The sequence below is a fragment of the Pelophylax lessonae genome, assembly GCF_965119305.1.
Source record: "Pelophylax lessonae genome assembly, chromosome: 7".
Taxonomy (NCBI): Eukaryota; Metazoa; Chordata; class Amphibia; order Anura; family Ranidae; genus Pelophylax; species Pelophylax lessonae.
This window is the reverse complement of record NC_138774.1, coordinates 228,282,862-228,297,435: the sequence shown is the minus strand read 5'-3', so window position 1 is coordinate 228,297,435 and position 14,574 is coordinate 228,282,862. Positions and strand designations below refer to the sequence as shown.

The 14,574-nt window shown below is 41.9% G+C and overlaps 1 protein-coding gene across 1 annotated transcript in view; it reads left to right on the top strand.

Annotated features, from left to right (window-relative positions):
• ITIH6 (inter-alpha-trypsin inhibitor heavy chain family member 6) overlaps positions 1-14,574 on the top strand; it is a 106,698-nt gene that overhangs the window by 16,798 nt on the left and 75,326 nt on the right. The window contains exon 2 of the mRNA XM_082263922.1: positions 3,337-3,372. Within this exon, the coding sequence (XP_082120048.1) occupies positions 3,337-3,372 (36 nt within the window). The remainder of the gene's footprint in view (positions 1-3,336; positions 3,373-14,574) is intronic.

Below are 14,574 nucleotides of genomic sequence, written 5' to 3'. Positions count from 1 at the left end.
AAAAAAATATATATAATGTTTGGGGGTTCTAAGTAATTTTCTAGCAAAAAATAATGATTTTAACTTGTAAACAACAAGTGCCAGAAATAGGCCTGGTCCTTAAGTGGTTAAATAGGTACCCAGGGTTTGAAGATCTGCTTAAGTAGGCCAGAGGAGATACTAGCCTTATCAGGAGGTCATACACAGCCAGTGCTCGGTTGGCTGAAATCCAGCAACAATTCCACTTGCCTGTAAACCGCTTGATTTGTGAAATGCCCACCAGGTGGAACTCGACTTTTTGTTAATCGGTTCTGAACTTTTGCGATGTTCGAAAGTTCTGCCACTAACCCAACAGGGGGTCTTTTGAAGACCACAGGAGCTCTAAAACCTGGGGGCATACTATTATACAAATAGAGACCAACTTAACGGTTGCAGAACTTGGCATGCCCCCTCTTGCTTTATTTGCCTTGACATTGGCCCATCATTGTGACAGGCAACCTCACTAGTAATTAGTATGGTGAAGGAACCAAAAAAGGGGGCATGCTATAGTTGGAGACCACAGGGCTCTAAAACCTGGGGGCACACTATTATACAAAGAGAGGCCAGATTAATGGTTGCAAACCTTGTCAAACCCTTCCTGCTTTATATGCCTTGATTTTCTCTATCTTTATGATAGGCAACCTCATTAATTAATAGTAAGGTAAAAAAACTAGAAAGGGGCATGCTATAGTTGAAGACCACAGGAGTTCTAAAACCTGAAGGCATGCTATTATACAAATAGAGACCAGCCTTATAATTGAAAACCTTGGAATACCCCTTCTTCCCTCTTGCTTTACATGCCTTGATATTGGTCCATCATCATGATAGGCACCCTCATTAGTTAATAGTAAGGTAAGTAACCACAAAGGGGAATGGTATAGTTGGAAATCACAGAAGCTCTAAAACCTGGAAGCAAATTGAGACCAGCTTATTGGTTGCAAACCTTGGCATGCCCCCTCTTGCTTTATATGCCTTGATACTGACCCATTATTGCAACCTCACTAGTCAATAGCAAGGTGAAGGAACCAGAAAGGGGCCATGCTATAGTTGGAGACCTCAGAAACTATTAACTTTTTTGCATATCAGCGTGCCCTGAGATTTGGGATTCTTGGGCTGCTCTACTGGGAAAAGATGTGCACCAAATCTGCACCCACTAGATCAAGGATGAGAATGGTTGATGCTCTGGAGCCCAGTCTGATTCATTAGCGGGACAGCAAGATGGTGGGAGGAAGCTGATTTATTAGGAAAATCCCCAAAAGAGTGGTACCAGAGGTCCGCCTGGGGCAGTGATATTCTACTAAGGTCGAACAAGGGGAATGGAAAAGCTTGACCATCTGTATCATAATGGACAATGATTTTATTGATAACAGGAAGGAAGGAGGGAATGACTAGTTATCCTGAAATGTGTCTTTTAGTGTCATCACAATATGTACGATCAAGATATTCCTTCCCTCACCACAAGAGAACGACACCCTCCCATGGGCTTCTCTTCTACCACTCATTTGGGATTTTTTCTGAACATATCTGCTATTATGCAGTTTGGAATAAGGGCACTGTTACTTCCTATGGAAAAGAAATGTGCAACAAGGAGCATTGCATAGAAAAAAAAAAACACCCAGTGCAGCATTACCAATAAAACAAACTTTTTTTTAGCAAAATTGGAGATTTGTGCTTTGATTTTGCCACTTTAATACTACTGTAAGATCTGCATTTTCTGTTGAAGACTGCCTGATCTAGCAAAAGTACTTTATATTACAACGATTAACATCAAGCATTGAATATCTGTGTATTGATGAACTGATATTCATACTTTTATAAATATAACAAAAGCCCTAACATTGTAAAATGATTTCTTCATGTGTGATCATTACATGAAACCTTATAGGGGACATTTTATGCTATGACTGAAGATTTCTCCAGAATTCATTTTATATAACATAAGGTAATGATACATAATAAATAATTGGTTACTTATGAAATATTTTACTTTTTCTGACTCTTGAACTTTGAATGCACTAATAGAAGACTCACCAGACTGAAGGATAAAGGTGTCCAAATTTAATTTATTAGTTCATGCTTAAAAAAAAAAAAAAAAGCCAACGTGTTTCAGGGGTCATGAAAAATTCTCCCTTCATCAGGACTTCACTTAACATATCGGAAATGGAATGGACTCAAAATTGAGCTTTCTTGTGTGAATCTGTGTAGGGAAGCTAGCTAATTTACCTTGGTCACTCTTTTAGATACAGGCCAATAACTCTCCTCATCCAGTAATTTGCTTCCCTACACAGATTTACACAGGAAAGCTCAATTCTTAGTCAATTCAAGATCCTTATTTTAACTGAAGCCATGATCAAGGGGGGGGGGGGTTTCCTGACCCACGAAATATGTTGTATGGTTTTTTTTTGTATGAGGGAATAAATTAATTTGGAGTCCTTTTATCCTTTGGTCGTCTCTTCCATTAGTACATATTTTTTTCTTTTAACCTGATCGGTACCCACTAGAAGGTAGCCTTGCCTGTTGTAAGCAGCCTAACATGAGCTCTCTGAATGCTTTTGTTTTCTCACTACTTTGTATGAACTCACATCAAAGTCCCAACGCCTCTAGGATGCTTTTTTCTTCAGCTGAGTCTTGAACTTGGGAGTCACGGATGGGTGATTCTGTAGCTACCCTGTTAACTGCCTGACCTTATATTGATAACACATACTAATAAGAGCTCCTCAATAGGGATGAGCTCAGATTTGTTCCAAACTTGGGCTTGGACCAAACCATTAATGAAACTGTCACTCCCGCTCACTTCTGCCCATTCAACTGCAGGCAGGACATTCCCCCCTCTGCAGCTGAACATACACAAATAGGTGGGGATGCTAGTGAGTGACCTCATCAACCTAATATGACCTCAAGTTCAGACTAAAACCCAAGCTCATTCTTACCCCTGAGTGTGCATAACAGTATCAACAAAGCCCCATAGTATTGAAAAATTAAAACAATTATCTGTTATTTGATACAGTTATGCACACTCAGGAACTAGGAGAATGCATGCGTTATCATCATGCCACTTAGTTTATCATCATGCCACTCAGTTTACCACTCAGTTGAAAGGGCATGATCTGTCATACATCAGGAGACCTCAAGTCTGACTCTTACACTAAAGGGTCCAGTTTAGAGAAAGTAAGCAAAGCTAACTATAGGGACATATAAACAATTTAGAGGAAAATAATATAAAATTCAGTATTCATACTTTTAAAAAGCCAAATCATGACAAGTCTATGATTTTTTTAGATTTTAGAAATGCTGATTACTATGTTTATTATATTGCAGAGATTTAAACGTCAACTTCGAGCAACAAAGACAGAGGTAAGGAAAATGTCATTTGTTTTATCTGCATATATATATATATATATATATATATATATATATATATATATATATATTTTTTTTTTTGTGTGTGTTTATATATATAAATACAGTAACTATACACTGTTTCCCCAAAAGTAAGACCTACCCTTAAAGTAAGACCTAGTGTTATTTTCGGGGAGGGGTGCAATATAAGCCCTACCCCGAAAATAAGCCATAGTGTAGTGTATGTAAAATCCTAGCATGCACTTTATTAGTGTTTTATATAATGTCTAATGTGTGTTTTTGTAATCTAATAGTGTGAAATACCTTCATTACATCGCCACTCAGCTGATTCCCCGCTCTGCCTTTCTCCTCTCATAGCTGTCAGAGAGGGATCTCAGCCCCTTCCCTCTGCAGTGTACACAGAAGCACCGGGTATTAGATTAGAATTGTGGGAAATACATCGCCGCTCGGCACTTCCGTGACCCCCAGCTGTCAGAGGGTAAGAAGAGAAAGACAGCAGAGCGGCAGATCAGCTGAGCCGGGAGCGGCGATTTAAAACAAAGGTATTTCACACTATTCTAATCTAATCTACCCGGTGCTTCTGTGTACACTGCAGAGGGGAGGGGCTGAGATCCCTCTCTGACAGCTATGAGAGGAGAAAGACAGGAGAGAGCGGGAGATTAGCTGAGCCCAGAGCAGCGATGTAATAAGGGTATTTCACACTATTCTATTACAAAAACACACATTTGACAGCACATTACAGCTAAGACCAATCCCGAAAATAAGCCCTACTGTGTCTTTTGGTGCCAACATAATATAAGACCCAGGCTTATTTTCGGGGAAACACGGTATATATATATATATATATATATATATATATATATACATTGTATCTGTGTATATATATATATATATATATATATATATATATATATACAGTATCTCACAAAAGTGAGTATACCCCTCACATTTTTGTAAATATTTTATTGACAACATTGAAGAAATTACACTTTGCTACAATGTAAAGTAGTGAGTGTACAGCTTTTATAACAGTGTTGCTGTCCCCTCATAATGACTCAACACACAGCCATTACTGTCTAAACTGCTGGCAGCAAAAGTGAGTACACCCCTAAGTGAACATGTCCAAATTGGGCCCAATTAGCCGTTTTCCCTCCCTGGTGTCATGTGACTCGTTAGTGTTACAAGGTCTCAGGTGTGAATGGGAATCAGGTGTGTTAAATTTGGTTTTATCGCTCTCACTCTCTCATACTGGTCACTGGAAGTTCAACATGGCACCTCATGGCAAAGAACTCTCTGAGGATCTGAAAAAAAGAATTAAAAGAATTGTTGCTCTACATAAAGATGGCCTAGGCTATAAGAAGATTGCCAGAACCCTGAAACTGAGCTGCAGCACGGTGGCCAAGACCATACAGTGGTTTAACAGGACAGGTTCCACTCAGAACAGGCCTCGCCATGGTTGACCAAAGAAGTTGAGTGCACGTGCTCATCGTCATATCGCCATATGGCTTTGGGAAATAGACTTATGAGTGCTGACAGCATTGCTGCAGAGGTTGAAGGGGTGGGGGGGTCAGCCTGTTAGTGCTCAGACCATACGCTGCACACTGCATCAAATTGGTCTGCATGGCTGTCGTCCCAGAAGGAAACCTCTTCTAAAGATGATGCACAAGAAAGCCCGCAAGGACATGGATTACTGGAACCATGTCCTGTGGTCTGATGAGACCAAGATAGACTTATTTGGTTCAGATGTGTCAAGGGTGTGTGGCGGCAACCAGGTGAGGAGTACAAAGACAAGTGTGTCTTGCCTACAGTCAAGCATGGCAGTGGGAGCGACATACTGAAGCTGATCCCCTCCCTTCGGAGACTGGGCTGCAGTATTCCAAGATGATAACGACCCCAAACACACCTCCAAGATGACCACTGCCTTGCTAAAGAAGCTGAGGGTAAAAGGTGATGGACTGACCAAGCAGGTCTCCAGACATAAACCCTATTGGCCAGAGGAGAACCCCCAATGGGAATTTTAAGGTCTTAGACAATCATTTGCTGCTAAAATAGCAATGAAAAAATAGTAGTAATGGTTTTATATAAAAAATATAAATGTTATTACAAAGATAATAAAAGGACAAAGAACACATATAGAACATGTAAAGACAAAACCATAGGGTGGCTAACCCAAAAATGACAACATCATGTAAATAGGGTACATAATAGCAAAACAGGCAAATGCCGTAGGGTGTTTCTATCCCTACGGCATTTGTCTGTTTTGTTATTATGTACCCTATTTATATGATGTGGTCATTTTTGGGTTAGCCACCCTATGGTTTTGTCTTTACATGTTCTATATGTGTTCTTTGTCCTTTTATTATCTTTGTAATAAAATTTATATTTTTTATATAAAACCATTACTACTATTTTTTCAGTGCTATTTTAGCAGCAAATGATTGTCTAAGACCCTAAAAGTCCCATTAGGGGTTCTCCTCTGGCCTTTTTTGTTTCGGGATGCGGTCTTAACCATTAACTCTCTATTTCACCAACCAATCCCTTTCAACATAAACCCTATTGAGCATCTGTGGGGCATCCTCAAATGGAACTTGGAGGAGCACAAGGTCTCTAACATCCACCAGCTCCGTGATGTCATCATGGAGGAGTAGAAGAGGACTCCAGTGGCAACTTTGAATCTCTAGTGAACTCCATGCCCAAGAGGGTTAAGGCAGTGCTGGATAATAATGGCGGCCACACAAAATATTGACACTTTGGGCCCAATTTGGACGTTTCCACTTAGGGGTATACTCACTTTTGTTGCCAGCGGTTTAGACATTAATGGCTGTGTGTTGAGTTATTTTGAGGGGACAGCAAATTTACACTGTTATACAAGCTGTACACTCACTACTTTACATTGTAGCAAAGTGTCATTTCTTCAGTGTTGTCACATGAAAAGATATAATAAAATATTTACAAAAATGTGAGGGGTGTACTCACTTTTGTGAGATACTGTATGTGTATATATATATATATACAGTATATATATATAAAGGATTATACTGTGTGTGTGTGTGTATATATATATATATTATATATATATATATATATATATATATATATATATATATATATAGATATATAATAATACTGTTTTTCATACTTTCTGTCTTGTAATTGTCATTTTCATTATTCCTGCATGTTGGCAGGCAGCTCATGCAAAGCAGCCTGGCTTCGTTTTTTATTCCTCAAAGTTTAGCAGCAGTAAACTCTTCATTGATTATATTGTTCTCTTTCATACACCCAGAACAAACTGAGTACAGATACTCTGTTATTGACTTTTGTAGCTTCAAAACACTTCAAGTCAAGGGACATCTTTTACAGATTTAGAACAGATACTAATTCAAGCGTCTATTGTGTAATTTGTCTTTGTCAACCCACACCACAGCCTTTCTCAACCAGGCTTCTGTGAAATTTAGGGTTCTTCAAAAAGATCTTAGTAGTTTCTTTGAGAAATTAGCAATTGCTACTCTATAACCAGTAACCACTGACACTAGTGATCTTTTTAGCCATCTCTAAGGGAGGAATTCTGCTAACAATGTAAGGAGCATTCTTCCCACTGACCACAAATGTAAGGAACTTTCTTCCCACTGACCACCAATGTAAGGAGCATTCTTCCCACTGACCACCAATGTAAGGAACTTTCTTCCCACTGACCACCAATGTAAGGAGCATTCTTCCCACTGACCACCAATGTAAGGAGCTTTCTTCCTACTGGCCACCAATATCAGAGGAATTCTTCCCGATGACCACCAATCTATGGAGCATTCTTCCCACTGACCTCCAATGTAAGGTGCTTTCTTCTCACTGACCAGCAATGTAAAGGACATTCTTCCCACTGACTGGTGACCACCAATTTCAGGCACATTCTTCCCACTGACCACCAAAGTAAGGAAACATTCTTCCTAATGTCCACCAATATGAGGGTAATTCTTCCCACTGACCACCAGTTTAGGGAGTATTCTTCCCACTGACCACCAATATAAGTGGAATTCTTCTCACTGACTTCCAATGTAATTGATAGTCTTCCCACTGACCACCAATGTAAGGAACGTTCTTCTCACTGATCACCAATGTAAGTAGTATTGTTCCCACTGATCACATACACCAGGGAAAAGTGAAGACTTCATGCAGGTAGTGTCCTGTTTGGGATCCGAGTAGAATTGCTAACTGCTAAACTGCCCACCTTACTGATTTTGAGGTCCCCATGCATACACAATTTATATACACATGAATTTAAAATCCTTCCTCATCCTCCTTTTTGTGATGCTATAGCTGTCAATCACAACTTTAGCCATACCAGACCACGCAATCGCTACGGAGTCCAGCAGATATGAGTTGTATGTAAACCCTAACAATAATTTTCTCTTAAACGCATTGTACACTTTCAAAAGTTTTATTGTATAACTAGGTACTTCCGTAATTATACAGTATTTATTGTTTCGTTTGTTTACCTTATCTTGTAATGATGGGTTCACATGTTGTGGCTGTAGTTTGTAATATCATGACTGATCGATTCCCTATGTCCATATATTGCTTTAGCTAGCCTGTCTCAATGTGGCAAGAATGAATAAAAATTAGCGCAGATGTGTTTTGGAGGTGCATTGGGTGCGTTAATGTATTTATAAAAAAATTAGAAATGCTGTGATGCAGTGCCAATCTCCTGTCCCTAAAACTGATAAGGATAAAAAAAATTGTCTAAATACATTCTACACAATGTTTTCTTACTTGAATCTTGGTGTGCTTTGTATATTTCCAGATCTGTGCAGTAGTCCAGTGTGAGACTTTTCCTTCCTGTAATAAAGACTGCTCACTGCTGCTCTCTCTCCTTGTGCAGGGTGACTGGTCTTGTCTCCGCCCCCTTCCTGTAGTTTTCTACAGGCAGCCTATGGTGGGTGGAGCCTGCTTGGCCCCTCCCACAGCTTTGCTGTCTGCATAGGCTATGTATAGCACAGTAATGATGTCATTACACTTTGTATAAGGTATCTAGGGAAAGGGATTTGGTGCACACAAAATGGATTATTATCCTTTGTGGCTATTGTGGAAGAAGTTTAAATAAAAATTCTTGTGCTCGGAGTTCCGCTTTAAAAAGTAGTGGCTCATAACTCAACAGTCTGTAAAATTCCTTATGACATTTTTTTGAGTTCCAAAATAATGTTATTCCAAATACACGAGAAGCAGAAAGTCAAATAGTAATTTCATTCTTTATAGACTAAGACAGAGTATATATAGTGTAAAGATAGAAAATAGCTAACACATGAATAACCCCTAAAACCTCTTGAAGCAGTTTTGGAATTCAGTCTGCCAATATAAGTCAGACTATTTGCCTTTATAAAATGGAAGTTGATGTAATATTTAACTCCATATAACTACTGTGACAGTCAGACCCAACCAGGACAGGGACTGTTGGAGGGGACTGCAGGGTAGCCTCTTGCCTACTGACCATGGGCCCTGGCTTTTGAGGGGGCTCTATTCTTGGAAAGTGTGTGCCTTGGGGACCCTTGGAGGGGTCTTGCTTTGAATTCAGACTCTGGGAACCTAGGTCCTGGATACAGATTTGGGGCCTTTGTGCCTGATTCACCCCCCCCCCCTAAACTGTGAGACTCTGAACAGATGTTCATTCAGCTCAAAACAACATTTATTCAGCTCAAAACAACCTGATGCTGGGGTCTCCTTCTATAATCTGTTTACATAGATGTCTTTCTCCCATTGTATAATTTTCCCATTGTGTGCCTCCTAGGTGTAAATTTCCATTGCTAAAGTGTACAATTTTTAAAGTGGGTAAATTGTAAAGTCTCCTTTTTTTTCTTTTAAATAACAAACATGTCATACTTACCTGCTCTGGGCAGTTGGTTTTGCTTAGAGAAGCCTGTATCCTCCTCTTCTCGGGTACCTCTTTGGCACTCCTGGCCCCTCCCTTTAGGTGAGTGCCACCACAGCAAGCAGCTTGCTATGGGGGCACTTGGGCTGAGTCACAGCTACCTGTGTCCATTCAGACACGGAGTTGTGGCCCGCCCCCCCCTGTTTCTCCTGATTGGCTGAATGATTTTGATTGACAGCAGTGGGAGGCAATTGTGACGGGCTGCTGTCTCAGGCAATGAGGAGGAGAATTCCAGGGAGCTTAGACATTCCTGCAACATTGCTGGATAAAGAAGGGCTTAGGTAAGTATTAGGGGGGCTGCTGCACACAGAAGGTTTTTTATCCTAATGCATAGAATGCATTAGGATAATTAACCTTCTGTCTTTACAATCCCTTTATTTACATCAACCTCTTGTTTCTGTCTGTCTGGTAACCCTTTTGGAGATGGGATTCGTCTTATGTCAACTTTACTTTGTTATCGAACCATTGTGGGATGTTTATATTTTTATGTTAATGTGTACTTTGACATTATGTTTTAAAGTTACAGTCACTGCCACCCTCATGCAGCTCTGCAGGGGCAGGCCCATCGGTGGGTCACGCCAGCTGGAGCCAGAAATGGTGGTGTGCAATAATGACACTAACCTCTTGTCTGCCCTTAGACAGGGAAGTTGACACGTGCCAGGCAATTTGGTGCTTCAGCATTTCTTAACCAGGTCCCAGGGTTGGAAGATCTGCTAAAGCAGGCCAGAAGAGTCTGTAGCCATTTCAGGCAGTCATACACAGCCAGTGCTCAGTAGGCTGTTGGAATTCCACCTGCCTGTAAACCGCAAATGCTTGCTGATAAAGCATGCATGCACTGTACTGTCACCATTTGAGAAAGTGACAAGGATGGTGAGCCGTGACAATGCATGCATCAGTGACACAATCCCTGTTGTGTTCCTGCTGGAGCAGACTCTGAATGGTATTATGGACATGGCATTCGCAGCAGAGCAGTGGATGGAAAAGGAGGACTTCCTTTCCTCTCAAGTCTCTCAAGTCCCTCTTTATACAGACACCCTTCTTACAATGCCACAGAACACATAAGAGGAGGAGGGGGATTCTGGCAAATATGGAGGCATTGTATCAGAAAAAGACATGCGTCACACCTCAGGAGATGTTTTTTCTGTCCCCAGAACCCTTGAGAGTAGTACGTGGCTGGGAGGAGGCACTTCCAGATGCTGTAATCCTCAGTGACACTGAGGACTCTGCTTCTCATCCCTCCACAAACTTGCGGTGCATGGGCTCCCTCATTCTTCAAAGCCTGCAAAAGGACCCGAGAATATGTGGCATCAAGGAGAAGGATCACTATTGGTTGGCAACCCTCCTTGACCAACGAAGTGGAAAATCTCAGAACTCATTCCATCCTCACAGAGGGAGCAGAGGCTAATATATTCTGAGGACACCTTAAAGAGGAGTTTATGCAATGCAAGTTTTGAGGCTTCTGTTGATCAAAAAAGGAGCGATGGAGAAGGGGGTCGCCTCAGTGATTAATTTCAAAAGTTTTGTTAGTCCCAGCGCCCAGGGCTGTCAGCTTCCTCATCTCATTGGCAGCGTCTGCATCATGTGGTGGGAGATTATCTAGGGGCGAAAACAGACATAGAGAGCTTTTCAGTTGATGATCCACTGGTTTACTGGGTCAGAACAGAATAGACCACTGGCCAGAACTTGCCCAGTATGCAATTGAGCTGCTGGGCCTCCCTGCATCCAGCTTGCTTTCCGAACAGGCATTCAGTGCTGCCGGAGGTTTTGTAACAGATAAAAGAGCGCGTCTGTCCACAGGCTCCGTTGACCGGCTGACATTTATCAAAATGAGTCATTCCTGGATTAGCAGCAGCTATCAAGCCCCAGATGCCAATGTCGCTGTCTAAGTGCTTTCTGGATCTTGAATCTCTGAAAGACTGTCTAGGCTGCCTAACTTTGTGGGTGTTGATTTTATGTGTAAGAAATTTTTTGGTATAGGTTTCATGGGCACAATTAACACCCAAGGACAACATTTTCCACACCTGTTTGACAGATGCATATCATTTTAGTTTTTGACAGTGAGTACCTCTATAGGGTTATGGTGTGAAGGCACCACCAACACCCAAAGCCCACTTTTCCTTACCTTTTACTTCTATTCTAAGTCTGCAAAACAGACACCAGAATTTATCTCTCTGCTTTCCAGTGAGCTGGAAGAATTCCATAGTTGTCAACATTCAGAAAAACTTTTTAGGGACCCTTTTTTTTTTTACTGTAGGCAGAGTATTAATTTAATTAGGGGTGGGCATTATTGTGTAGGGGTAGTCTAGCAGGATTTAAAAAATGCAGCTAAGCGCGCTGCGGTGAAAAATGGGCGTTGTTTAAATTACACTAAATATTGGGCATGGCTTAAAGGGGGTGTGGTTAGAGTCTGAGATGACTTACATAGTGGAAAATGTGGTAATATATAGGGAATGTAGGTAGGGTTGGGGGGATGGAGAAGAGTGGGAGGGGGGTGAGCAGAGTTGGGGTGGGGATGGAGAAGAGGGAGAGGGTGAGCAGAGTTGGGGGGGTGGAGAAGAGGACGGGTGAACAGATATGGGGATTGGGGGGGGTGAGCAGAGTTGGGGGGTATATAGGGTTGGTGAAGGGGGGTTATGAGCAGAGCTGGGCTGCTGGGAGGGAATACACTGGGACAGACAAGTTGCTGCATGGGACAGTCAGCAGACAACTTTCTATAGGACTCATCTGCGGCTGTAGCTTTTCTGATGGCAGGTATGGGTACCTGCCTCAGGTGTCTCTCTCTGTTCACCACCACGACCCCTCTCTCTTCATTAAGCCAGAAATATGCTGCTCGATTTGCTTCCCTTCAGAGGGTAGGCTGGGCATGATCTCAGAGGCTGGCCACACCCCCCTCTGTGTCCCAGCCAATCAGACACTGCAGGCCTCGCTGACCCCGCCTTCTGGGTGGTGTTCAGTCGAATGGACTTGCAATGAGAGTGTCTGATCTAAGCTGCTGCGGCAGGAGGTAGGAGGAGGGATAGACCCTCAATCAATGTTCTGTTGCTCCTGTCTCTTGACATCCCGCCCAGAAGCCCCTGAGCTCTGACCTTACTCACTAGCACAACTGTCTGTGACAGAGGTGGAATTTTGGGATTCTGCCAGGGACAGGCTCAGACAGGGACATTGGTCTAATTTCTGTGACTGTCTCAGGCAATCCGTGACTGTTGGCAAGTATGGAATTTGCTGAAACATACTGTAGATGTATGCAGATGGGAGAATTAATATTTATGCAGCCCTGGCCAATTCCAGGGAGCAGGGCCCTGAAGGCTACTGGGAGACTGTATATATTCTCTGAGCACACTAAGGGTATTTTCCCAGAGAGGATTAGTCCAGCCTGGAGGGCTTGCTGCCCTCCCGGGCAGTTCTGCTATGTGTTTGCTGTTCATGAGGCCCCAAGTGGGCAACCTGGGGGCCTGGATACTGAAGCTACAGAGAGCTGGCTGAGGGGCTGCATGCTGAAGATCTACTCTGGTATCACTGGAGGAAAATGTCGAACATCATAGGTAATCATGGAAAATTCATATCATTGCATATGCTGATACTCCCTTGCTGAGACTTCTCAGGAGGAAGTTGATTACATAGGATAGATTTTTCGAGCCAATAACTATTTTTCCCTGGATAACATAAGGAAATGATTCCGGGTGGATGCACTTCCTATAATCCTTTTATTGAAGCTTCATATGACAAGTGGTTGACAGATGGAGCAGGGGACAAAGAGGTAGACACATTTCGCGCAAATATTACCTGGTAATGACTAAGCGCTAACATTTGTGAGAAACGCATCTACCTCTTTGTCTCCTGCTCCATCTGTCAACCACTTGTCATATGAAGCTTCAATAAAAGTATTATTGGAATTGCAGCTGTCTGAAATCATTTCCTTATGTTACACGGCATGCAAGCTGGGCTAGCACCTTACTACTGTGTGTGGGGATTAACTAGAGACTCACTCACCTGGAGCGGCTTTTTTGTTTCATATTGTTTCCTGGAGTCAGGCGGACACCCACAGCATTGCCTCATCTTCCACAAACATTCAAGGGTGCTCAGTGCTAGCCACCATCTGTGAGCAGCTTGACGCGTATCTAAACCCAAAAAACACCCCATTATACCCACTGTCGCTTTCGGTGGGGGGGCATCCCGCCCACTGAGTGTGACCTATTCAGATTAATGGTGCCGCTCTGCAAGCTCCCCGCAACCACATACAAGGCACGTGGTAATGTAAAGTTCAAGTACCAAGCTTTGCAGTGGAATAACTTTCTTACAGGATGTCTCCAACTTACATGCCAACCTCAATGCACTGTTTCATTGGGCAACTATGTAGCAAATGAGGTTTAATGTTGATAAATGTAAAGTTATGCACTTGGGGGCTAAGAATATGCATGCATTATACAAATTAAGGGGAGTAGAACTGGGGGAATCCATAGCGGAGAAGTATCTGGGTGTTCTGGTAAATCATAAACTTAATAATAGAATGCAATGCCAAGCTGTGGTTTTTCAAAGCAAACAAAGTCCTTTCTTGTATTAACAGAGGCATGGGTTCCAGAGAGAGAGATATCATTTTGTCCCTGTACAAATCATTAGTAAGACCTCATCTGGAATAGGCAGTACAGTTTTAGGCGCCAGTTCTCAAAAAGGATACTGGGGAACTGAAGAAAGTGTAGAGATGGGCAACCAAGCTGAAAAGGGGCATTGAGGAGCTCAGATATGAGGATAGATTAGAGGAACTGAATTTATTCTCTCTTGAGAAGAGGAGATTAGGGGGGATATGATCAACATGTATAAATACATAAGGGGGCCATATAGTAAACTTGGTGTTGAGTTATTCACTTTAAGGTCATTACAGAGGACAAGGGGGCACTCTTTACGTTTAGAGGAAAACAAATTTTGTCTCCAAATACGGAAAGGTTTCTTCACAGTAAGAGCTGTGAAAATGTGAAATAGACTTCCTCCAGAGGTGGTTCTGGCCAGCTCAGTAGATTGCTTTAACCACTTTAATACAGGGCACTTCCCTCCCTTCCTGCCCAGGCCAATTTTCCCCTTTTAGCGCTGTTGCATTTTGAATGACAATTGCGCGGTCATGCAACACTGTACTTACACCAAATTTATGTCATTTTCCCCCCACAAATAGAGCTTTCTTTTGGTGGTATTTGATCACCTGTGCGATTTTTACTTTTTGCCAAACAAATAAAAAAAGACCGAAAAGTTTGAAAAAAAAAAAAGTTTTTTTGTTTATGTTATACAAT